The sequence below is a fragment of the Passer domesticus genome, chromosome 30 (genome assembly GCF_036417665.1).
Source record: "Passer domesticus isolate bPasDom1 chromosome 30, bPasDom1.hap1, whole genome shotgun sequence".
In the NCBI taxonomy this organism is placed as follows: domain Eukaryota; kingdom Metazoa; phylum Chordata; class Aves; order Passeriformes; family Passeridae; genus Passer; species Passer domesticus.
In genome coordinates, this window is record NC_087503.1 from 4,460,606 (window position 1) to 4,486,811 (window position 26,206).

Below are 26,206 nucleotides of genomic sequence, written 5' to 3' on the forward strand. Positions count from 1 at the left end.
TCAGCTGCCGGCCAAAAACTATTCTACTATTGTAACCTCCAGCATGGCCATTTACCGTAATGCAACAACCTGGTGCAATTATACCACAAAGAGGGTGTCGATCTCATCAAATGACCCTATTCAATTACCAGCAGGTTACTTTTTAATATGTGGGGACCGTGCGTGGCCCAGTGTCCCGTCGATGCTGAGCGGGGGGCCATGTACAATTGGACGGTTGTCTCTACTCACACCCAATACGTCAATGATCCTTAATATGAGCCGCTGCTATCACAGAATTAAAAGAATGGCCCATGCGTTTGCTGCTGACTGCAAAGATGATGTAAAATTTTGGTCCCCAGGGGCCATAGTGGCAGCATCCTTTTTAGCTCCAGGGGTATCAGCAGCAGGTGCCCATGCCATTTTAAACAAGCTAGGATGCTGGCTTGCTAAGCAAACTAATGCCACCTCTTTAGCACTTTCTAGCCTTTTGCTTGATGTTGATTCTATTCGCCATGCAACGCTTCAGAATAGAGCTGCAATTGACTTCCTTTTACTGGCACAAGGCCATGGTTGTGAAGAGTTTGAGGGCATGTGTTGCATGAACCTCTCTGATCATTCCCAGTCCATCCACTCCCAGCTCTCTGAGCTGCGAAGGCTAACTGGAAATTTACAGGTAGAATCGGGCTCTGGCATTGATGAGTGGCTCAAATCATTAGGCTTGGGATCATGGTTGCGCTCTATTGTTAGAGTCATCATTATAGTAGGCATTATAGCTTTGTTAGTAGTGTTAGTTTTGCCTTGTTTTTGCATGTGCTTACAGAACATGGTTCAAAGAATGATATTTGCTGCATCTAATCAGACTATGCTTGTGCAACAGAAAAACAGGGGAAGTGTGGAGGATTTTGTGAACAGCTGGCTAGCTAACACAGGTCACACTGACATAATACCGTTAGTTAGGGATGAAGGAGACGAGGATAGGAGTCAGCAGTCAGTGTCCAAACCTGGCAAGGGCACTGTGCCCTTGGTGCAACATCAGGATGTGGGAGAGGATCGTTAGTTAGAAACATGAAGAAAATATGTAAACAGCTGCAGCATAGTAGCCTCAAGAATGATAAGGTAGGCGTAGTTAGCTGATAAGTAACTAACCAATGATGAGCTCACTTTTTGCAATATGTATTAGCCTCATTAACACCAATATAAATGTATGTGCCTATCAATAAAGTTTTGAGATTTGCTGATCGCTCATATTGAGTGCTGCATTTCTTCCGCCGATTACCACAGGGTCCCTGGGCTGGGCTGAGAGGGAGCTGCCCCTTGTTCTCCCTCTGCCTCATGCAGAGCTGGGCCGGGCACAAGTGGGGCAGCACAGCCACCAGGGAGCCTGCGAGTCTCTTCCAGCCCTGGCTGCTCAGAGTTTGGGCCTTGGAGCCTCAGGTGGCCAAAGGCAGCTGCTCTTGGTCCCTCTGGGTGTGCCCGTGTTCAGCAGTGCTGCTCCATCAGTCTGTGCCCAGCAGTGGGGAAAAGCCTCAGCCCTGCATGGCCAGGAGCTGCCGGGCTCTGCCTGAGCAGCTCAGCCAGCAGGAAGGGAGCTGCTCCGCATGGGAACCAGGAGCAAAGGACACTCTTTTTTTACAGCATGTTTTCTGTTATAAGGAAAAAAAAAATTGGTAAAACGATAAAGATAAAAACAAAACCCAAGTGTGCAGTGAAAAATCTTTTGTGACTTTGTATTAAGAGGCAAATGATCTTTTGAAGAAGAAAACTCAGTTATTTTTTTCATACATTACTTTGTGAATGTGCTGATGGCATGGATCCATCTTACTGACCTCAGCAGCCTTTTTAAAAAGTTTTTGGGCTTTGTTTCCAACATTGTTATTTTAAATTGTGGTTGAAGCAATGGGAAATTGCTTTGTGCCCTTCCAGCTCCAAGCAGCACTGGGAATATAACCTCTGTCAAACCCCAAACCCTTCAGAAGATGCCCTTCCTTCTCACCCTGTGAATGAGCTGCACATTCCCTTTGAAACTGTCAGGGGTTTCTTAAAGACACAAAGTCCCACTTACAGATTTTTCCTCTGGTTTGGGAGTGCAGAAAGGCAATTCTCCATCCATCAGCTCCAGACTGCACTGCCTCAGTGGCCCACTCGCCAGCTTTGGCCCACTTGTGGCACCTCTAGAGGAAGAAAAAGCCAAAAAGGAATGAAGAGTGTGACAGATGAAACATCCTTTGGAGATCCAGGCATTCAGCTGGGACTGTGGAGAGTTTGCGTTCTTGCCAATTGGATGTGTGTCCCCAGCTGCAATCTCTGGGCCTGCAGGAGAGTCTCACTCACCTGCCAAAGCAGAAAGCTCAGGCGCTGTGCTCGGAACGGGCTCGTCTGATGCAAAGCTGTCAGAGCAATGTGAGGGCAGAGCCAGCCCAGCTGTGCCCAGGGCTGAGCCCAACAGAGCCCTGGCAGAGCCCAGAGCAGCCTCAGCACCCGCAGAGCCCGGCTGCAAGGAGAGAAAGCAGAAACTGCCCGTCAGCTGAAGGTTCCTGTCCCCTTGTCCCAGCTGCCCGTGGTGCTCAGGCCATGCTGGCTGTGCCCAGAGCTGCCCATCAATGCTGTCTTTGGGAGCAGGGCAGGAGGGCAGGACATGTGCCCAGCCTGCAGCCAGCCACGGCACATGTAGCCCTCAGCAGCTGCCCAGAGCCAGAAAGCAGCTGGGGAGCTGAATGAAGAATTCGTTGCATCCCCCCCAGCAAAGGGGGAACCTTTGGTGCCCAGCCAGGCTGTGCCATGCCCAGATCTGGGAGCATCCCCCTGGCTGTGGAACTCACCTGCAAATTGGGTGTGGAGTGTGTCTTTAGAGAAGGTGCCAGAATCCAAGTCCATCTTCTTCAGCTGGCCAGGCCAAGGAAGAGACTGTCATCCTTGAGGCTGTCCTTGCTGTCTCCAGCAGCAGCCCCACCTGGTACAGCTTCTCCAGGAGCTCCTTCTCCTTCCCTGGGAACAGACCAGGCTGTCAGGGCTCTGCCCAGGGCCCCAGCCATCCATGAACCAGACAAACAAACCGGGGGGATGGTGGCCACCAGTGCTTGCCACACCAGATCTCCAGCTCAGCTCCCGCCCAAGAGCTGCTTGTTCCCTTCTGCTGACCCCTGCTCAGAGCTACAGGCAGGACAAAACCAGTCTGGTTTGCTTTGCCACTGAGTGCCAAGAGATGTGTGGAGCTGGTACCTGCCAGGCCCCTGGATCCAACTGTGCACATGGATCTCTCCCATCTTCTAGGGCCGAGGAGCACCCTGCACCCAAGGATGGCAGAAAAGCTCTTCTAATGATGGCCTGTCCGAGGGCTGCATGGACAAACACCGCTTAATGACATCTTGGCACTCTGGGGAGACAAACCAGAAATCACCAGTCACTTGGAGAAGTTGCCCCCCTGTTCCTGTGCCCAGGCCATACTGGGTGTGCCCAGAGCTGGGCCTAAACTTCCCCACGGATTCTCTGTTTGGAGGAGAGCAGGACATGTGCCACCTCCTCAGCAGCTGCCAGAGCAGGATGCCCATCAGCCCGCTGCTGTCTCCCAGCATTGGTATTCCCCCTGTGCCCAGAGATGAGGATCCACCTTGAGAGAGCCGTGCTGGGAACAAGATGCGCCCCCAGATGATCTCCTGGCCCCTCCTGAACGGGTGCTTCCCCACGACCAGCTGGTACAGCAGGAGGCCCAGGGACCAGATCGTCGCTGCCTCGCCATGGTAGCTTTGGTGCTGGGTCCACTCTGGAGGGCTGTAGGCCAGGGTTCCTGTGGAACACAGACAGAGCTCTTCAGGGGGATGCTGCTGCTCCCAGAGCCTGGCCCCAGCATCCCCGGGCATGTGGGGGCTGCTCCAGCAGCACACGGGGTGACCGCTGCCTTCTCACCATCACCTGGGACTTGTGTACAAACTTGGGGCTGGAAAAGAAGCCACTGGTGCTGGAAGAGGGCAGCAGAAACCCTGGGCAAGCCCAACCATGACACACAAAGGAAAAACCCACCCACTGGTGGAGAAAACCCACTCTCCTCTCTGCCTGCGTGGGCCCCCAAAAAATGTTAATAAGCCAAGGCAAATAAGGTGAGTGGAGCAGTCCAAGCCCCTTCTCCCCTGCACACCAAACCATCCAGGGCACGAGTTCAGACCCCCCTCTCCATTACCCCCATGGGGGTTTTTGTCGGGCTGGCTGCACCAGCTCCAGCCCCAGCCCAGGCCACAGTGGGTACTGAAGGCTGTCAGCAGGGCTGGGAGCTGGCCCCCCTCACACCCCAACCAAATCAACTTGGCTCCAGCATTAATCCCATCCCAGCTGCAGTAGGGGGAAGCCCCGGTGCTACACCCAGGCTGGGCCATGAGATGCCCAGGAGCATCCCCTGCGAGGGCTCACCTGCAAACTGGGTGTAGGCTGTGTCTTGGAGGAAGGCGCCACAGCCAAAGTCAATCAGTTTCAGCTGCCCGCTGGCCAGGTCGAGCACGATGTTCTCAGGCTTGATGTCCCTGTGCAGGACCCCGCAGCTGGTGCAGTGCCGCACGGCCTCCAGCACCTGGCGGAACAGCCCCCGCGCCTCCTCCTCCGGCAGGAACCTCCGCTCCACCAGGAAATCCGACAGCTCCTGGCACCGCTCTGGACGCTCCATCACCAGCAAGAAGCTGTCGGGGAGCTCAAGCCACTCCAGCAGCTGAATGACACCAGCACACCCACAGGACACCTTGGCCAGCAGCACGATCTCCAGGGGCGCGCTGGTGCCGTCGGGCTGCGGGAGGAGCGCGATGCCGTCAGTGGAGCTGAGGCCGTGCCAGGGCTCTGGGACCCCTCAGCCAGCCCGGGATGCTCTGCATGCACTGCTCAGCCCACGCCCGCTCTCCCCACAGGGCTCCCGGCAGCTTCCACCATGCCGGGCCCCGGCTCCTCGCCGCCCGGCACGGCCCGGCTTCCGCCGCTGGCCCCGCTCACTCACCAGCTCGCTCCAGTGCCGGATGCGATCCCGCGGCACGCGTTTGATGGCCACCTGCGAGCAAGGGGAGCAGCGGGCTGAGCTCAACGCCCTTCCCGCTGCGCTCCGACATTCTCGTCCTTGTCTCCCTCTTCCCTCTCCGCCCGCCGCCGGCCCCGCCGCTCACCGGGGCGCCGTCCGAGAGCCGCGTCGCCGAGCACACGCTGCCGAATCCGCCGCGCCCCAGCAGGGAACCCAGGCGGTACCGCTCCTGCAGGGCCTCCTGCGCCTTCCCTGCGGGCGGGACGCGGCTGTCAGCGCTCGGCCCGGGGCCAGCAACGGCCCCCGAGCGCCCCTCACCCGCCCCGGGCCGGGCATCCCCACCCGCCCCGGCGGCTGCGCTGCCGAGCGGCGGAGCTCGGGCCGGGGAAGCCGCAGCGGAGGCGGCGGGAGCGGCTGCGCCGCCTGTGTCCTCCGCGGGCCCCGGGAGGAGCCGGGGCCGGGGCCGGGGCCGGGGTCGGGGTCGGGGCCGGAACTGGACCCTGCGTCGGGGCTGGGACCGGGCTCGGGCCAGGCGGAGCCAAAAGCCGGCGATGCCGCCCCAGCCCCAGGCATTGACGCCCGCCCAGCAGCGCCAGCGCCAGCACGGCCAGAGCCGGGCTGAGGCCAGGCGGCGGCGGGACGGCCGGGGGCGGGCACGGGGCAGCCCCGCCCGGGGCCGGGGGCGGGCCGGGGGCATGGCCCGGCCCGGCACGGGGAGAGGGAGGCGGGGAGAGGAGAGGAGAGGGACGCCGGGAAATCGACGCGGAGGGAAGGGTGCTCGTCAGCGGGAAAGGGCGAGAAAGAGAGAGAAAAAGAGAAAGAAAAAGAGTGTTTTAGATTCTCTGCTTGCGCTGCTTTTGCTGCCGCCGCTGCAACTGAAGCCCCGGGGCCGTTTGTCCGCGTGTCCGTTCCCCGCTCGAGCCCCACGGGCGAGCCCCGCGCGCCCCGGGACAGCCCCTTAGTCTGTCCAAACACGGGAACTTGGCAGTGTCGAGCCCAGGTGCAGAGCCCTGACTCCTGCACGCTGGCAGAGGAATCCCCTCAATCGCTGCTGTGCATTGTCCTTGCTGCGGGTCAAGCACTGTCGGGGCACATTCCCTTGGTGTAGGATTCCTGCCTGACCCAAGCACTGCACTTAAATCTGCAGTGTTGCTTTCCAGTAAAAACGGGAAGGAAAACTGTTGTGTGTCTCATGGTATTTTAGAGTGTCTAAAACATGATAAGTCACCGATCTTAGAGGTGAGGTGCATTTGGAATGAATGGGATAGAGAAGTAGTGCAACATGGGAAAGGGCAGACTAGAAATAAATGGAGGAAAACTTCTTGGAATGTTTCTCTCACTTTCATTTCACTTCTGGAAAGCTGTTTCAGTTTTCCAGGAATCTTCTCCTGTCTGCTCTTCTCAAGAACCTTTCATGGAGAACAAGGTGAAGCTTGTGTCCCAAGATTTGCCACCAGCTGCAGCTTCTCTTGGCTTTCCACACTGCACTGTGTGTGCAGCACGACTTTTGCAGCAAAGCAGGACAAATGTTTGGAGAACTTTACACATCCTTTTTTTTTGCTGGTGGGCTGTGGAATTGTGCTACTGGTGAAGTTTTCATTTTAACGGATTGTGCTGGTTTAGGGCAAATTTTGGGAGGAAACCTCCAAAAGAGGTCCGTCTAGAAAGCAAGTTCAAGCAGCCCCTCCCCCTACTAGTTCAGGAAAAGACTTCCCTGTTAGAGAGCATTTTGGGCAGACACTGTGGCCTATGTGCACAGCCCTGCAGGCAAAACAATGGACATTCCGTGGATTTAGAAGCATGCTTGCAAACACTCTGTGTACGTGCCTGATAGCAGAAGCACACTGCCCTTGGGCAGCCAGCATGAGAAAGTTTGCCAACTGCATCCAAGAGAAAAGGATGCGAAATGTTATAAATGAGAAGATTGACGAGGCCAATATTCAAGCAGCAATCAATTTATTAATTAATATGGTAAAGTATGAGCAAAACAGCGCTGGGTACAGTGGGGAAAATTTTCCCTCCAACTGCACGCCGATAGTTGGGGCTTACAGATATTTATAGGGGTACTCATAAGCTTTCTCAGCAGTTTCTGTTCCCAATTTTTATGTCACAATTCTATACACTATTGTGATTTAGTTTTTCTCAGGATGTATCCCAGAAAAGAGTATCCCCGTATGGTGGGGTCTGGCTTCTGAAAGAAGAAAGAAGTCTCCCAGCTGGTGAGGTCCAGATTCCAGATGTGGGTCCACCTTTTAATTGCAAGGACTATAAATCTCATAACAGTGATGTCCAGCTTCCCTTTGTTGAAACTATCAGTCCTTGATAGAGTTGATGTTCATCTTCCTTTCTCAAGCTGCTTTTCACTGTTTTGTTAAGGTGTTGAGATAAGCATGTTTCCTTTTGATATATTCTAAAGCTACAGTTCCAAAGATACTTACTACAAGCAATATTCTAAAATGATACTTCAAAAGGTTATTATTGCAAAACTCATTTTAGCTAGAAGCAGAAAGTTCCTGTCAAGCAGCAACATCCTTAAAGCTTTAATTCGAATGCTCCTAAATCAACTGAAGAGTTATAAAGGTTAATTGCGAACAAAGGATAGGTTCAAAGGCCTTCTTCCATGCTTTACTTCCTCAGTTATTTATTAGAATTGTCTTTGTAACTGTCCCATGATCAGTTTCCACACATATCCCAATCACAGGTACACAGGTTGCCTGTATGTACCTGACACAAAACATAGCTTTGTATTTCACAACATAAAAACTTGGTAAGAAAAAATAATGTTATTATTATAAATAGAAATGAATATAATAAATATATACGTAGTTAAATAATAACACAAAAAAATTTGATACAGAATAAAATAAAATAATAAATTACAGCAACATTTTTGCATGCTTTAGGATGTCAGTCCCAGGTGGGCCATGTCAGACATGGTGAGGCTGGGGTGAGCAGCAGGCTGTACAAACAGGGTCAGCCCAAAAGGGGCTTGTTCTTCTCCGTGCCCAGACCTCCTAAGGAGACATTCAGCATCAAGATCACTTCGGGAATGCTTCTATCACCTCTTTTCTGAACTGAAAAATAGAAAACTGCCCATATGATTAAATCCAAACATCATGTGTTTGGTGCACATTGACATCTTCCTCCTTAACAGAACTCCAAACTGACTCCAATCACTGCACAAGCCCTGGAGACTTGAAGACAATTGAAGGGAGACAAAGAGCTCCTGAGGGCTTTCTGTGTTTTAATCAGCCCCACGGTGGATTTGGGGCTGGGTCCAGGAGCCTCAGGCACTGAGGGAAGGATGAAGAAGCTGCTCAAGGAGTCAGCAGCAAAACTCCAAGTGCCTTGGAGCATGGCTGGGCCCCAGTGAGGGCAGGGAGTGCCAAAGGCTCCCCAGGGACTGCTGAGAGCAGATCCTTGAGGCCAGGAGTGCAGGGAGCCCAAGGCTCTGGGCAGGGAACTGCAATGCTGAGCAAGGCCTGGGCTGGCTGGGGGAAGCAGAAAGGCCAAGCCCTGAGCCCAGCCTGGGCCAGCAGGGCCTGTCCCTCACGGGTGGCTCGGGGCTCTCTGTGGGGCAGGGGGATGTGAGGGGCAGCAAGGACAAATGCCATAAACCTGCAGCCCCTGCCAGCCTGGCCAGGGAGGCCGAGGGAGAGCCAAAGTGCAGCCCCTGCCAGGAAAGTTCCTGCTGTGGGGCCTCCAGAGGCGCTGCCCGAGCCCAGGGCACAAAGGCCTGGGTGCCTGTGGCCCTGCCAGCCCTGCCCAGCCCTCGGCCATCTGTCCTGCAGGCTGTGCCCCCTGTGCGTGCTGCTCCTGTGCCCTGGCCGGCTGCACTCGCCCCTCTCGCTGTGCCCCAGCATTTCTCAGCCAGCGTTTCTGTGCCCTCCCTGGGCTCCCTGCACCCAGCGCTGCCGGCTCCTGGCACACAGAGCCGGCCATGGCCCAGCCTCACACTGCCACACCTCGAGCACCACAATTCTACCCTGGCAGGGACTTTGCTTTCTCCTCAGCTCCAGCCTGAACCTTCCAAGCTGCACTTTGGGGATGTTTCCTGCAATTCCCACTCCCAAGGAAAGCTCTGTCTCCTGCTGCTCACAAAGAGAGAAGGGCTGGTGGGAGAAGTGCTGGTCAGAGGCTGTTTGGGGCACAGTCACCATGAAATTATTGAGTTTTTAAATATTCCATGAAAGAAGCAGGGGCATCAATAAATCTTCTACACTGGAATTTTAAGGGCAGACTTAGGCCGAATTGAGGATGCAGATTTGGGGAGTACCAAATCAGGAACTGATTCTTTTAAGGGAAACAGCCCGTAAAAACACAGGGTTCCAGGAAGGATGGACACACTTCAGCAAAGAAACCTTGATGGAGCAAGAGCAGACTGTCCCTTTGTGCAGAAAGATGACCCAGAGTAATAAATGACTGGCCGGGCTGGGCATGGAGCTTTTGCAGGAATTTAGGGGTTAAAAAGAGGGTGCATCACCTTTGGACATAGAGGCAGGTAAATCAAGAAATATTTAAGGATGTTGTTAGGTCATGCAGAAAGAAAATTAGAGCGGTGAAAGCTCAGTTAAAACAACTTGTATTCTTCTGTGAAGGATAATAAAAATGTTTTTATAAGTACATTAATGGTAAAAAGAGGGCTAAGGGCAACCTGCATTTCTTATTGTGGGGGATATGGTTACAAAAGATGAGGAAAAGGCTCAGGTACTTCACCCCTTCTTTGTCTCAGTTTTCAACAGTAAGACAGGCCACCCTCAGGACAAGTGTTCTCCTGAGCTGGTAGATGGGCACAGGGAGCTGAACAGCCCCTGGAATCCAGGAGGAAGCAGCTGGGGACCTGCTGAGCCACTCAGGTGCTCACAGGTGTCCCCAGGACCAGATGGGATCCATCCCAGGAGGATGAGGGAGCTGGTGGATGAGCTCCCCAAGCTGCTCTCCATCATTTACCATCAGTCCTGGCTCAGCAGGGAGGTCCCAGAGCACTGGAGGTGCCAGTGTGAGCCCATCCCCAAGAAGGGCTGGAAGGAGGATCTGGGGAACTCCAGGCCTGTCAGCCTGACCTGGGTGCCTGGCAAGGTTATGGAACAGATCACCCTGAGAGCCATCACAGGGCACCCACAGGATGGCCGAGGGATCAGAGCCAGCCAGGGTGGATTTCAATATCTGCACTGATGATCTGCATGAGGGGATTGAGTCCAGCATCAGCAAATTTTCAGATGACATCAAGCTGGGTGTGAGTGTGGATGTGCTGGAGGGGAGGAGGGCTCTGAAGAGGGCCCTGGACAGGCTGGATCCAGGGAACACATCCAACAAGGTGAGGTTGAACAAGTCCAAGTGCCGACCCTGCACTTTGGCCACAACAACCCCTGCAGCACTACAGGCTGGGGACAGAGTGGCTGGACAGCAGCCAGGCAGAAAGGGACCTGCAGGGGCTGATGGACAGCAGGCTGGACATGAGGCAGCAGTGTGCCCAGGTGGCCAAGAAGGCCAATGGCTCCTGGCCTGGATCAGGAGTGGTGTGGCCAGCAGGAGCAGGGCAGTGATTCTTCCCCTGTGCTGGGCACTGGTTGGGCAGCACCTCGAGTGCTGTGTCCAGTTCTGGGCCCCCCAATTTAGGAAGGACATGGAGGGGCTGGAGCATGTCCAGAGAAGGACAACAAGGCTGAGGAGGGGTCTGGAGCCCAAGTCCTATGAGGAGGGGGTGAAGGAGCTGGGGTTGCTTATCCTGGAGAAGAGGAGGCTCAGGGGAGACAAGGCAGTGTCAGTGCACAGGCTGGATTTGATGATCTCCAAGGACTTTTCCAACCGTGCAGATTCTGGGATTCTCTGAAACCATCCTTGGAGCAGTTGCAGGATGAGCCCTGGGCCTCCTCTTCAGAAGCTCCAGCAGCCCAGGTGCCTCAGCTTCTCCTGCCAGCCCCAAAGCCCATCCTGTCAGTCCTGCAGAGCCTCTGCAGCTCCTCCTCATTGCCCAGAACAGGGAGCCCCACAGGCAGACACAGCAGCCCAGATGTGTCCCCCTGGCCTGGGGTGCCTCTGGCAAGGGAGCAGCACCAGGCACTGCAGGAGCCTGCAGACAATTCCTGCAGCACTTGGAGGATGATCCTGCTCCCCAAGGGACGTTCCCATGGGGCCAAGTCAGGAACTGCAATGGGGAGTGGGGCCAGAGAGGAAAGGGCAAACAGGGATGGGCTGTTTACAAGGAAGGGAACAGGAGTGGGCAAAAGGAAGAAATTTGTAGCAGGAAGTGTGAAGAGAGCAAAAGTGATGTAAACAAAAAAGCTCAGGGCAGTTTGGGGGTGGCTGCCTGGCAGCCCTGGCTCTGAGCCACAGCGTCTGCAGTGGCACAGGAAACTCCCAGTTGATGGGAACAAACTTTCTGGCTGACTGCAGAGGCCACAGCAAAGCTGAGTGGTTTCCCTGGTGTCCCCCAGCCCTTGCTGGCCCCACGGGCTGATAGCATTTGTGCTCACTCAGGTTCATGTCCCCACATCAACAGCATGGGGGTGCTCCCGCCTGCTCTGTGCAATGCAAACAGGGGCTCCTGAGCCAGTGCTGCCGTGGCTGTGCCTGCAAGGATGTGGCACCTGTGTGAGCTGGGGGAGAGGCCAGGGCTGCAGAGGGGGGATGTTGTTGGCAGCTCCATCAGGACGCTCTGGGACGCTGCCCTGGGCTGTGCAGCGGCCTGGGGATGGATCAGCCCCTGCTCTGCTGTTCCTTCCTGTCTCCCCCAGGGCCCTTGCAGAGCCCCAGCCATGCTGTTTGCCCCCAGCCTGCCCACGGCCAGCCTGGGGCTGCTCACCCTGGGGCTTTTCTGTGCGGAGCATTGGCCTGGCCGTGTTCTTGAGAGAGCCTGGGCAAGGAGCCTGCAGCCCCCAGGCCCTGGCCTGAGGCGTCAGCGCTGCCCCAGCAGTGCCCATGGCCTGTCCCTGCTGCAGCCCCGGCACTGCCACCCCCAGGACTGTGCCCGGCCCCGAGAGCACTCAGGCCCTGCAGCAACACCAGGGCCACCAGGGCAGCGGGGCAGGGCCACGGCAGCAGCACTGGCAACACCAAGTGCTGCTGCTGCTGCTGGGCACAGCTGCTGTGCCAGCACTGATCTGCCCCCAGCTCTGCACACAGACATTGCTGCTGCAGCTCCAGAGAAGGCAACAAAAGGGCATCACTGCAGAAAACCATGCTGAGAGATCCTTTAAATCCATCAAGAGTACAGCCCCTCATTGACAGAGTATGTGGCCACAGGGAATGTGAAGAGAAGCAAAATGAGAAATAGCACAAATCATGACCTTTATTTGTGGAATATATTACAAATGTAAAACAAAGGAACCTCCAAAATAAACCAAAAACTATCAAAGATGATTTTTTATTACAATTGATTGGCACAAATTAGCCAGCAGTTTAATTTTTCTGAAAGCATCCATTCATCAGTATCCACACTGCAGCCTTGAGCTCCTGGTTCCTCAGGCTGTAGATGAGGGGGTTGAGGGCTGGAGGCAACACCGAGTACAGAACTGACAGGGCCAGATCCAGGGATGGGGAGGAGATGGAGGGGGGCTTCAGGTAGGCAAACGTTGCAGTGCTGATGAACAGGGAGACCACAGCCAGGTGAGGGAGGCAGGTGGAAAAGGCTTTGTGCCGCCCCTGCTCAGAGGGGATCCTCAGCACAGCCCTGAAGAGCTGCACATAGGAGAAAACAATGAACACAAAACAGCCACATACCAAACTGGCAGTAACAGCAAGAAGCCCCATTTCCCTGAAGTGGGATTTGGAGCAGGAGAGCTTGAGGATCTGGGGGATTTCACAGAAGAACTGGCCCAGGGCATTGCCATGGCAAAGGGGCAGGGAAAATGTATTGGCTGTGTGCATGAGAGCATTGAGAAAGGCACTGGCCCAGGCAGCTGCTGCCATGTGGGCACAAGCTCTGCTGCCCAGGAGGGTCCCGTAGTGCAGGGGTTTGCAGATGGACACGTAGCGGTCGTAGCACATGATGGTCAGGAGGGAAAACTCTGCTCCAAGGAAGAAGATAAGGAGAAAGAGCTGTGCAGCACATCCTGTGTAGGAGATGGTGGTGGTGTCCCAGAGGGAATTGTGCATGGCTTTGGGGACAGTGGTGCAGATGGAGCCCAGGTCGCTGAGGGCCAGGTTGAGCAGGAAGAAGAACATGGGCGTGTGCAGGTGGTGGCCGCAGGCTACGGCGCTGATGATGAGGCCGTTGCCCAGGAGGGCAGCCAGGGTGATGCCCAGCAAGAGGCAGAAGTGCAGGAGCTGCAGCTGCCGCGTGTCTGCCAATGCCAGCAGGAGGAAGTGGCTGATGGAGCTGCTGTTGGACATTTGCTGGGGCTGCACATGGGGACCTGTTCATGGAGAAAGGACAGTGAAGAGTTAGAGGAGATACCTGTAACCAAAATCAATGCTATTTCCCATACACCCTCCTCTGTAACATATGCAGACATGTTTCTGTGTTTAAGAGTTCTGAAGTTTTCTTCATAAGCTTCCCCCATCGCCCTCCTGGTATTCTCTGGACATCAGAAAACCTCAGCATTTCTGCTGCACTCAGGGAGAGCAGAGCAAGTCCTGTGAGGCAAAATGATGAGTGGAGAGTGAGGGGAAATGGTCTGTCCTTTTGACCTGTTCAGAATTTCTCAGGGCTTTTACCTTTCTCAGGAGAGGATGATCACCTTTCCATGCTTCCGCTAAAGTGTCAGCAGGTACTGCTGAGAGCAGATGGATCCACCACAACCCAGCTCCACATCTGTAGCCAAGGACTCACGTTGCTCATTTCACCAACCCAACAGCATTTTCACTGTCAGAACACCTCTGCCTTTCCCCATCAATCTTATCATTCAGAGATGCTCTAGGACAGGTTAGCAGCCTGGATTGAAGCTCCCAGCTTGGACTGAAATCTCAGGGAGACTCCCAGGTGTCCTTACGCTGACATTGGATGAAGGGAGATGCAGCTCCTTCCCTGGCTGCACTGACAGCATTGCCCAGAGCCAGGCACTGGGCACAGCGTCACCCTGAGCCAGCTGTGCCCCCTCCCAGAGCCCCCAGGGCCGGGCAGCTGCTCCCAGCCCTGTGCTCTGCAGGAGGAACTGGGCCCGGGGCTGCAGAGCTGCCCCACGGCTCTGCTGCAGCTCTGCCTGCACAGGAGGGGCTTCACGCCTTGGAGCCCCGGCCCTGAGGGCAGAGCCTTGGCTGGGGGACAGGAGGGAGGGGGCTTGTTCAGAGGGGGGGGCTGCACTGGAGGGGATCCTGTGGGCATCTCTAAACTCTCCCTGCCACAGCACTGCTGGGTTTTGTTTTCTGTCATTGCCAGATCTTCTCTCTGCTTCCTGGAGATTTTCCTCCTGCAGGTGTTTCCTTGTGCCTGATCTCTCTGTGCCAGCACTCACAGACCCCAAATCTCTGTGCACTCGCCTTGCCCTGAAAAAACCCTGCCTGTTTGCAGGGCACTGGCTGGGGGCAGGTTCTGTTTGCAGCTTGGAGAAAGGACAGCTGAGACTGAGCCTGATGGCTCCAGTAAAGGTGATGCTGCTGCTGTCCATGGACAAAGAGGATGAAAGCAAATTAGGGATCTCCTGTGAACCTACTGATCACTAAAAGTAACAATTCAGATGTCTCAGGCACTTGTCAAAATTCATAATCAACCTTTAATATTTATCCCCCTCCCTGCCATTCTCCAGTACTAGGAAAATTCATACAAAGTCTTTGAAAATTTCTGCATTTTTATCAAAATCCTTGTCTTGGAAATATTCTGTGAGTGATCAGAACCCCTCAGCATGTCAGAGCTTTATGAGCATTTCACATCCCCTGCACCAGAAATACTCAGACTTGTACTCACAGAGTCTGCAGGCATTGGGATGTTCCAGCTTTAGGAGATCACTCCAGGAGCTGCAGATGCATTGTCCTGCAGCCAGAGGTTCCTGTGCCAAGGGCTGGCAGTGATTCTGCCCCAGGCACTTCTCAGCACCTTCCCAGCCCTGACTGATTGAAGCTCTCTGTGCCTCTGGGCTGTGCCCGGGCTGGCTGCAGGCAGTGCCCCAGCCCTGCTGGGCTGGCAGAAGAGCTGCTCAGCAAGAGAAATGTGCTTTTGAAGCTCTTCTTGCTTACCAGGAGCTGCCTCTGTGCCAGGAGCCCAGCCCAGCTCAGCAGCACAGACACAGCACCAGGACTTTAATGACCCTCTGGGGCTTTGTGCTGAGGCCCTGAACATCAGTCCCTGAGAGGCAGCTGAAGAAACCTCTCCAGAACTCCAAGGCAGAATCCAACTCCAAAGTTTCTTGGACTTTTAATGGGTCCCACTGAGGCACACAGCTGAGAAAGTGTCCCCAGGCCCCAGGCAGGGCAGAGAACTGGAGGCACTGATGCCAGGTGGGGACAAAGAGAAGCCAAGTCTTGGTGGCCTGGGGCACAGCAGCAGGGTCTGTGCCACCAAGGGCTGGGAGGAGACACCTTGTCCTGAGGCCCTGGGGCCTCCTGGCACAGCCCCAGCCAGGCTGGGCACTGCCAGCCCCTTGTCCTGCCCTCAGCATCCCCCCCTAGCCCATATCCCAGTGGCCTCAAGGATCTGCTGGAAGGAGTCCCTGGGGAGCCTTGCTCAGCAATGGCCCTGGGGGCTCCTGAATGCTCCCAGGGACTGCAGGTTTTTCAAAGGACTTTGGCTTTGGCTTTTGCCTTGGCGATTCTGAGAGTTTTGTGCAATCATGGCCTCCAATTATCTGCTGTAATTAGTCCCTGGAGAGGCTTTGTCAGTAACAACACTCAGTGGGGCTCATTAATGCTTCAAGGTACTTCAGTTATTTTAAGGTACTTGGTGTTTCCCTTTTGATACAGACTCTGGGAGAGGTTTCTGCAATCATGGCCCCAGTTATCTGCTTTAACGAGTCCCCTGAGAGCTTTCTACTGACATTCAAGGGTCTCATTTATACTTTGAGATACTCAAGGTTTTTAAAGTACTTTGAATTTTCCTTTTCACACTGAGGCTTTGAGAAGTTTTTGTGCCATCCTGGCTTCCAATTCTCTCCTCCAAGGAGTCCATGAGGAGCCTGTGTTGGGGATGGACTTTAGTAGGACCCATTCATGCCTTGACACACTTCGGGGTTTTTTTCTGACTTTGACTTCTGGAGAGATTTGTTCAATCTCCTCTCAGGACCTGAGGATCCAGGGCTCAGCTCCCAATGCACCACGGGGCTCATTAGGATCAAGCAAGTCCTGACAAACTATGGCTCTGCCTTGATTTCCCTCTGCTCTAGTGCTGTTCATCAGGAATTTTTCCTATTGGAGAAATATTTCAAAGATTTTCTAGTAAATTTATATTCCTATTTTAAAGGATGTCTTTTATTATTTTTCTTTTATGCAAGAGGTGATTGAAGCATTCTGTGACTGATATTGATCCAGGGACTCTCCAAAGGAGGTCTGGCCTGTTCGGAGAAGCTGTGCCTTGAGCTCTGACCCAGTGTCAACAACCTTGCTCCACATTCCCCATCCCCATCCTGTCTCTCCTCACTCACTTGGGATCTGCTTTGCTTGGAGATCTGACTGCACACAGCCAAAGAGGGGTTTTGTCTTTTAAATTCTATGAAGCAATCTAAAAGTCTTGCATTTCTTTGTTGAAAACAGACCATTCTCAAGACTGTGCCAAGCCCAAGGTGTCACCCAGGTGCCACCAAGGCCACTCCCGGCCTGCCCTGGGCCAGCTGTGAGGATGGATCATCATCCCAACCTGCACTGGGCTGTTGCAAAAAGCAAAATTCTGCTTAATTTGATGTTGATTTCTGTTGGGGACCGGATACCCACCTACCCCCGAGACAATATTTTCTAAATGTCCTTGTTAACCACACCAGAAACATATTTTTGGGCCCTGTAATTGTTGCTGGGGCCCCTTAAAGGGGAATGACACAGCCACTAGGGCCTCTGCAACTCCTTGCCCAATGGCCTGGGTTTGTACGGCCACTACGTGTTCTGCTGTCCTGAGGCAATTACAGCCTCAGTCATCTGCAGGAGTGTGGGTTCCATCTCTAGTGGAAGGGCACGCAGCCCTTTCTTACATTCCAGGTTGGCATTGGCTACCCCCAATGAATTTAGTAATTCATTTTGAGTCTTTTCATCCTGGACTTGTTTCTCTAGTGCCTGTTTAAGGCAATCAATCAATTTCATGCAGGGCTCTCCGGGTTCTTGTCTTATGTTTACATAGTCCAAACTGGGGGTGCTACCATCCGGTACCTGGATTAAAGCTTTCAAAGCCATCTCTGTTATATCATCCAATACTTCTCTGGGGATACCTGCTGCTTGATCATCTGGCAGGCTGTGTTGTCCTTTTCCAGCTAGATGGCTGACTGTCAATTGCGCCCTTGCCTCATTATTAACATGGTCTGCTATTAATTGATTTAGTAATCACTTCCATCCCCCTTTCCCACAGGGTGTATTCTGTAGGTGATAAAAACATGGTCATAATATATTTTAATTCATAGGGGGTTACATGTGCTGTAAACATGGCCCTCATTAGGCCATTAAAACCAGGTGAGTCCTGCCTCTAGTCTTTAGCTGCCCCACACAGCTCCTTGATTTCCCCGTAAACCAATGGCTGATACCTGGGATTCTGCTCCCTTCTTTCCTAATGTCCTGGGGCAATGAGGAGTTTCAAGACTATTTGCCAGTCTCCTTCCTTAACTGGTTCCTTCCAGATCCTTTCCCAGGGATCTTCTAGGGTTGAGGGGAGAGGTGGCTCTGTGGAGTCCAAACTGTCTTCTGGGGAGGAAGAATAACTTGGAGCAGAAACACTTGGATTAGAAATAGTGTGACAGTTTGGCTTAGTATCCTTGCCCATGGGGTTTATGTTGTTGCCGGAGGGTGAGTAAAGGGCGCTGCCATTTTGTCATTTTCTGGAGCTGTGGCCCAGGGTGGAGGTGGAATGAATGACCATGGAGACGTGACCTGCAGTTCCGGGGATGGAGTCTGGAGGTTCGTTCAGAGTTGAAGAGAAGGTTGTGGTAGCAGGAAGTGGAGGAGCCAGGATGGAGGGAGGGTGGCCAGGCTCCCGAGCCACATTCGGGCTTCTTCCATCTTGGGTCTCCAGGGCACAATGCTCCAAGACAGCGTGGCCATTGCCATCTTGGACCATCATGGAATGTCCATGAAAGGCAGGTTTCAGGGGAGGTCCCGGGTTAGGAGTGACTGATGGATTAAGTTTTCGACACACAGCTTGCTGGTGAAGGGTCTCAAGGATGGTGTAGAAGAAGGGGAGCATGCGGGGTGCAATGGGGTCCCTTTTGATCGAAAGGTTTTACAATTTAAATCCCACAGAATCACAAAATCAATTATGGGATGTGGATCAGTATTTTAAAAACACGGTGGCAAAATGGGTGATAAACGTCCTGCATTTTCCCAAACCCACCTGCAATCATCCACATGAGGAAACCATCATCATCGCCACCAATGCAGGCTCAGGTCCCTTGAAGTGATAGGAAATCCACTGGGCCCAGCACAATCCACAGTCCCGGGGAGCCCTGGCCTATCTCTCAGCTAACCCCAGCTGACGCAACTGAATGTCAAGGTCCCTGCTCAGTGGCCAGATGTCCCAGTGAGGGTGGCTGAGACAAACCTCTCTGGTTCTCTGAGTTAAGAGTGAAGTTGGCGAAAATGAAAAGCAGCGGGTTCAGTGGATTTGCCCAAAAAAACCTTCAATAACGGGGTGAAAAACAATAAACATGGAGAAGTTGAGCACAGTATGAAGGGCAGGATCCAAAGACCTGAGATAAAGGGGAAGCAACAACATATACACTTGGGGCTAGAGAACTAGAACAATACCCATATAGGGGAAACAAGTAACCAGTAGGAAAGCTGAACTTGGACAACTTAGCATAACAAAGCTAAAGACTTGTGGGAAATCTCCCAAGCTCATCCTAAGTTAAATAAATGATTCCCAGGGCTTGAACCTCATATAAATGATTCCCAGGGCTTGAACCTCATGCCGGGATCTTTCGGGGTAAAATCTGGCTGACTCTGAGTTACCGCCAAGCTAACTCCCACACTGCTGCTTCACACTGGCCCCTTGGGACCATGGGGCCCAACAGAGCCACAGTGATGTCCTTGGTTCCACGAGGCTCCACATTGTCACAATGGTCCCTTGGATCCATGGTGCTCTGCAGTGTCACAATGCCCCTGCATTTCACAAGAACCCAAAGTGTCACAATGGTCTTCATGGTTCCTCAAGACCCCACAGTGTCACAATGATCCCCTTGGTTCCACAAGTTCCTACAGTGCAACAATGCCCTTTGGCTCCACAACGCCCCACAGTGTCTCAGTGGTCTCCACAGGAAGAAAACAGGCGAGCCCCAGGGACAGATGAGAGGCAGTCACCAGAGGCCAAGGCTAGCCAGACTTGACTGTATTGGCAGATTTTGTCTGGGAGAAAGCCTTGGATATAGGGAATTTTAGAGTTGGAATCCTAATTTCAGCCATGGGAGCCTAGACAAGAAAGATAGTTCTTTTCCATAGAAAGGAAAGCACAGAGCCCCAGTGTTTCACAGTCAGATGGGAAGTGGCCCTTGACATGTCAAATTCAGCGGGACCTGTCAGACAGGCCCCAGGAGGCCAAAGCAGGCAGACCTGTTCCATGTTCCGCTGATATCATGGGTCCCCACACCATCACAATGGTCTCCTTGATTCCATGAAGTCTGGCAATGTCACAATGGCTTCTTGGTTTCATGAGCCCCAACAGAGTCACAGTGGTCCCTTGGCTCCATGCGGCCCTGCTGTGTCACAATGGCTCCTTGTTTCTATGGGCCCCACAGTTTGATCATTGACCCTTGCTTCCACAGGGCCCCTGAACTGCACAATGGTTTCCTTGATTCCATGAAGTTCCACAGTCCCACCACAGTTTCCTTGGACCCGCATTGTCACAGTGACCCTTGGTTCCATGAGGTTCCGGAGTGTCACCGTGGTCGCTGTCAGAGGCTGGATGAGATCGATGTCCCGAGAGACCTCGGGATGCTCGGAATGCCCATGTGGGGCCAGGGCCGGGTCAGGCCTTGGTTTGTGGTGGGACAGAGCCCCGCCCCCAGCCCTGGCAGAACTGTCAATCACACAGCAGGGGCGGTGCTATCCCAGCTGTGATTGGCAGCAGAGCAGATGTTGATGGGACAGGAGCCCTGCGGGGCTGGCAGGGACCTGCAGCTTGCAAGGTGCTCTGCTCTCCCTCAGGTGCTCTCGGAGAGATCCAATCCCAGCTGGGCACCTCAGGGCACAAGTGGCACTGCCTGTTCATGGGCACACAGCTGATGTCTGCCTGCAAAGGGGCACAGGTTTTAATACCTGTTAGTTTCATAATACACCAGAAAATATTTCTTATCTGGATTACATGAGTACTTACAAGAAATGGCAAAGTTTTCCCACCAGGAACAGGAGTTTCCTGGATCTCACGGATTCTTCTACTGATGGCAGGAGAAAAAATACTGATCTTCCCCTCTACCTTTGCCAGCAACATTCAGTCTAGTATTTCACGGCCCTCTTCCTTCAGGTGTTTTCAGCTTTCCTGGTTAAATGGCTGTGTCTAAGGACATCTCTTCATTTAGAGCAGCTGGATCTATGTCCTTCCCCTGGTTCCCAGATTTCCTCCTGCAGCTGTTCTCTGGTTATTCCAATGTGTATCCCTTGACTGGCCTCATGCTTTGAGCATCAGGGAGTTGCCCAATTTTTCAAAACTTTAAATACCTTCTTAGTCAGCATCTTAGTTGTGTTTTTATCTTTTATATCACCTCTTCCTATGTCTCTGTCTAAAATCCTTCCTGTATGGCAATCCCTTGTGGATGGTGGACATGTCAGATGTTGCTGTCACAGGGAGCTCAGGGAAGGGTTTTCATGTTTATTAAATTATTAAATTTTATCATGTTCACATTTTTTATATTGGCCATGAAGAGAAACCTTACTGTGCCTCTGAGTCTCACCAGTTCCTGGTCCCCCAAAGGACACAAAACTGATGAGTTGTGGTTCCCACGCCAGTGCCTGCACTTGGACCTCCCTCCATAGCCAGAGCAGAGCTCCCTTGTCCCAGAAAGTGCCTGGCAAATGAGGGATGAAGGAAACAGGACAGGCTGTGGGGATCAGGGGCAGGGCAGAGCCAGGGAGAAGAATAACTTTTGCATTTGATGGAACTGTGCCTTCCCTTGGCTTTGTTGGCTGACAATCAATGAACATCCCTCTGTGTCTGGGGCAGCTCCTTCTCCAAGGAAAGCAGGTGGGAGTTGGAGCCAAGGAGCTGAAAGCTGCAGGTGCAGACTGGGCTGGAGGGAGCTCAGATTTGCACAAGGCTGCTCTGAGTGCCAGGGCTTGGATGGGGGAAATGGTGGGGTGGGGGTAGGGACAGAGTCTGATTGATTGTCAGCCATGAAGGGTCTTGATTTTCATATCTATTCAGACTGCATGAGGAGGTACTTGGATTCAATATCAATTGGAGATTGCACATAGCCATTTATTAACTGGAAAAAAAAAACTAAACAGGACATAAAAAATGTTTTCTCACTGTCTTTTAAAGTAGAATGTATTCAGTTTGAATACACTCCTGAAATCAGTCTAATTAACCACAATTATATGAATGGTTTATTTGAAAAAATTTATTTGAAAAAATTTATTAGTCCCAGAGGCTTGGCTTGTTAAGGTGTTCTCAATGTTAATGAGCCCTGGGACACTGAATTCCTGAACTGAAGAGCTGAAGGCTGAAAAAGCCTCTGGACCAGTGAAATCCAGCAGCAGCCTCCAAGGTGCTGAGGACGTCAGCAGCCCCCACTGAGGCCATCCCTGCCCAGAGACCGTGGGGGAATGGGCAGACAAGGAGAGCGTCCCTGGGGCTGGGCCAGCAGAACTCAGAGGCACCAGTGGCTCCAGCTGGACAATGGAGTGTGGAATGTGGCTGGGAAAGCCCTGCCTGGGCTGTGCCAAGCAGGACAGACAAGCCCTGACTCCCATCCCCCAAACAACTCTCTCAAGGAGAAATTTAAAGGGAATTACAGTTGTTTGTGTGCTCTGAGTTGGATGCACTGGAGAAATACCAACAAGAGAAACTCAGAAGCTCAAAACAACCAAACAGCCTTTACTGACAACTTTAGAAAATCAGAGAAACTTTGGCAAAAGGTTTATTATCGCATTGTATTTGTTTTGGTTTGTTAATGTAAGATTTTTCTAATATTGAGATTTCTTAGTTAATGTATTGATGAATGTGGTGGGTTTTAGTGTTGGTTAATTATTTATGTATTTATTTATTTGTGAGATAGGATTAGGAGAAAGGTATAGTAAGTTTAAAATTTTAAGTGGGTATAAATAAAATTTTATTATAGATATAGAAAAGAAAAAATGGTAGTAAGAATTAAAATAAATTCTTTAGAACACCATTTTGCTTTAGACCTTTTTTTTTACTGACAGTGTAAAGAAACTAAACTTAAAATTTCTAGTTAGTTTATTCTTTCTAGAATAGTCTTTTTATAGTTTTCTTAGGGAGAGAAATTTTTCTTGTTAAGGTTTGAAGATTTTTTTTACAAGAGGAAAAACTAGATTTTTTCTGGCTCTCAATTTTGTCAGGGATAACAGTTGTCTGGGGAATTTTGTTACTGTGAAGTTGTATTTATTGCTACAAGTTTTTTTACAGCTTGTTGATGGGTCATGTTGGCGTATGGGGTACTGTTTTAAAGATGAGTTCCTTAAAGGTAAAGGATTTTATTACTTACTTTTAAAATAATTTATATGTCTGGGAGTAGAGATCTTCTCTTGGGGGTATTGGACTACTGGTTTTTTCTGTTTAAACTTTTGATAGAATTACAGTTATTTTAAAATTTGTTTATTTTAATATGCATGTTTTTGTTTGATATTAATTTAGTTTTTTATAGTTTTATGTGTTATAAATAAAAAGAGATTTTTCTCCATAGTTAATAAGATTATTTTATTTTTAAGATTAAGGTATTTTTTCTGCTGTTTTATTTGGGATTTAAATTCTTCTTTACAGACTTTGATGGTTTTATGTTGTTTTTTTATATGCTTGTATTTTTTTTTTTTGTTTTAGTTGTGTTGGGGGAGGGGACTTGATGGCAATATTTTAACAGCTGTGGCTGGCTTTGTTCTGGTTAGGGTGTTGTAGCCTCTTTTGTTTTCCTGTTTGGTCGTTGTTGGGGTTTGGTTTGGTCAGAATGGGGCCCATGGGGGGGCCTGGGGAGGGGGGAAGGGGCTCGGCCCAGGGCAGGGCTGCTCGGTTTGGTTTGGTTCAGATGGGGGCTGGGGGGCTGGGCCTGCTACTTCTTTGTTGAGTGGAAAAGAAAGAGGAGGTTCCTGGGTTTTGTCATTTTTAACATCTGTGTTTCACAGAGGCGTGTTCAGTATCTTAGTGGTTTAACAAATTGTCAGTTACACAAAAAGTTTTGTATAACTTTTTAAGATTCTTCTCATGTCAAACTACAGCAGACAATCTTCAAAAAAACACTTCTCAAAGCATTGACTTGGCCCATTCAACTTCTCAAACTCTAAGCCTGTTCAATTTAATGTTAATCAAAATTTGCAGGAGCACAGAAACAGAAGAAGAACTCACAGAAAGAAAGACAAAAAGGATACAGAGGAGCACACATAAAGCTACCAACTCCTGGATTCCAGCAGTGTTCAGATGGAAATTCCAATAGGCTGCAGGGTCAAGATGTGTGCTTGCCTTGTGGTCAGCCTTCAATACCCCTTGGTCTTCCTGAGCCCTTCCCCTAGGTGGGACTTGGGCTCATTTGGTCACTCAGGAGTTGGGCTGGGGCTCCAGAGGTGGCTGTGGAGCATTGCCTGTGCTGTGCCAGGGACTGGCAGCCACTGCTGGGCTGGGATAGAGGCTCTGGGGGGATTGGGGTTCCAGGACAGGGCAGTGCTGGGTCTGCCCATTCTTCCCCGACACATGAAATGTTTCTTGCCAACAATCTCCTCCAGTCTGTCACAGTATGCAATGTTGGAGGTGAAATTCAATTCTGGCCATAGACACCTGGCTGAGAATGACAGTTCATTTCCACAGGAAGGAAAGGGCAGAGCCCCAGTGTTTGGAAGGCAGGCGTGAGTCTCAGTAGGCTAAGGCAAATCAGACTTGTCAGTAAGGACAGGTTTTGTCTGGGAGCTATCTTTGCATGTATGGAATTTTGGAGGTGGAAACCCAGTCTTGGCCATGGGTGCCTGGAGAAGCAGGACATTTTGTTCCAACAGGAAGGAAAGCATGGAGCCTTTCCCAGTGTGTTAGGGACAGATGAGAGATGACCCTTGTGAAACCACTGCCAGCCAGAGTTGTCCTGGAAATATTCCTGTGGTAAGAATCCCTGGATATAAGGAAATTTGGAGGTGAAACCCCAGTTCTGGCCATGTGTACCTGGAGAAGAAGGACAGTTCTTTTCCACTGGGAAGGAAAGCAGGGAGAACCAGTGTTTCAGAAGCAGATGAGAAGAGACCCTCAATATGCCAAGGTCAGTTGGAACAGTCAGGCAGCCCATGAGAGGCCAAGCCAGCCAACCCTGTTCTGCGTTCCCTTGGTCTTATGGCACCCTATAGTGTCACAATAACCCCTTGCTTCCATGAGACCTTGCAGTGTCACAATGGTCTCCATGGTTCCACAGGCCCCACAATGGCACATGACTCCTCTGTTCCATGAGCCCTGCAATGTCACAATCGACCTTTGGACTCTGGGGGTATGCAGTGTCACAATGGTCTCCTTTGGCTCCACAGTGTCACAATGGACCACGGATGACACCAGGCCCTGCAATTTCACCCTGGAGCTTTGGTTCCATGCAGCCCTGCAGGGTCACAAAGGCCTCTTGGTTTCACAAGGCCCCACAGTATCACAATGGTCCTCTTGGTTCTGGGGGGACCCCCAGGGTCACAATGGTCTCACTGGTTCCATGAGGCCTCACAGTTTCACAATGATTTCCTTATTCCATGGGGCCTCATAGTGTCACAATGGTCTCCATGATCCCATGGTTCCCCTTAGTGTCACAATGGCCCCTTGGTTCCATGAGCCTGTGAAGTCTCTTAATAGCGTCTCCATGATTCCATGAGCCCTTGCAATGTCACAATGGACCTTTGGCTCCATAGGGTCTCACAGTGTCAGAATGGAGCCTTGGTTCCAAGACACCCCAAAGCATCATAACGGTCTCCATGGTTCCATGAGGCTCCTCATGAGGTCAAAGTGGCCCCTTGGTTTGAGGGGGCCTCTCAGTATCACAATGATTCCTTCATTCCTTGGAGCCAAACAGCATCAGTACAGCTTCCTTGGTGTCATGAGGCCCAGCAATATCACAGTGCAATCCATGACTCCATAAGACCCCACAGTGTCACAATGGTCCCTTGGTGTCACAGGGCCCCACAGTGTCACCATGGTCCCTTGTTTCCATGGGCCCTGTGCTGCTGCATTCCCCCCTCCTCTTCTCAGCCTGCCCTGCCAGCTCAGAAATGCTCCTTGGGCCTCAGCCTTGGCCAACAGCCCCTGGGCTCAGCTCCTCCAGCTCAGCACAAACACTGTCTGCTCCAGGCACTGCTGTGCCCAGCCAGCTCCTGGTTGCTGTAGGAGCAGCCCTGGGAATGGTTTTGTTCCCTCAGTGGCACAACATCCCTGTTCTCACAGTGCCAAAGAAAGCTGTTGATGCCAAGTGCGGCCAGGATGAACCATTGCTGTGACTGCAGCCCCTCTCTCGGGGCCTTACAAACAGCGCTGCAAAAGGAGCCCCTTGGAGCTCTCCTGGGCCAGCGACTCCCTCTGAGTGGGGCCTCTCCCAGCCGGGAACTCTCCCGTTTGCTGCACTCGGGGATCCTGAACAACGAGGGAGCCTGGGCCGATCCCCCCACTCCTCCAGGCTCAACCCTTCACCCGCTGGGGAGGTGCCAAAGCATCCACAGGGAGCATTTCCTGCCCTCGGGGGAATTTGTCACAGGTGCCTTGCACTGACTCTTTGTGTCTGTGTGCACACAGGAGTGCCTGTGCTGGGGAAGTGTGGCAGAAATGATGCTCTCGGAGGGGTTGGAGTGCCTTGGATAGCTGAGTCAGTCAGGCCTGTAAGTAAAGTTAGGTCACGAGGTCTAAGCTAAGGTAAATGCTTCTAAGTGTTGTTCTTTTGCTAATTTGTTAGGTTTAATTTATTAGCTAAGATAACTATTGTTAATTGTTATTCCACTGTTAAATTATTTAGTCATAGGTTATAAATGAGGTTAAAGACTCTTAAGTGTTGTTCTTATGCTAAATTG

At 51.9% G+C, this 26,206-nt stretch overlaps 1 protein-coding gene and 1 pseudogene across 1 annotated transcript; both read right to left on the reverse strand.

Moving 5' to 3' along the window:
- Positions 1-26,206, reverse strand: part of LOC135287585 (zinc finger protein 883-like) — a 182,419-nt pseudogene that overhangs the window by 121,750 nt on the left and 34,463 nt on the right.
- LOC135287539 (serine/threonine-protein kinase pim-1-like) lies at positions 2,319-5,542 on the reverse strand. Its single transcript, XM_064400832.1, has 7 exons — positions 5,299-5,542; positions 5,115-5,221; positions 4,952-5,002; positions 4,381-4,747; positions 3,587-3,763; positions 2,799-3,352; positions 2,319-2,470 (listed from the first exon to the last, which is right to left on the reverse strand). The coding sequence occupies exons 1-6, from the start codon at positions 5,540-5,542 to the stop codon at positions 3,246-3,248; spliced, it is 1,053 nt and encodes a 350-aa protein (XP_064256902.1). The 3' UTR covers positions 2,319-2,470; positions 2,799-3,245.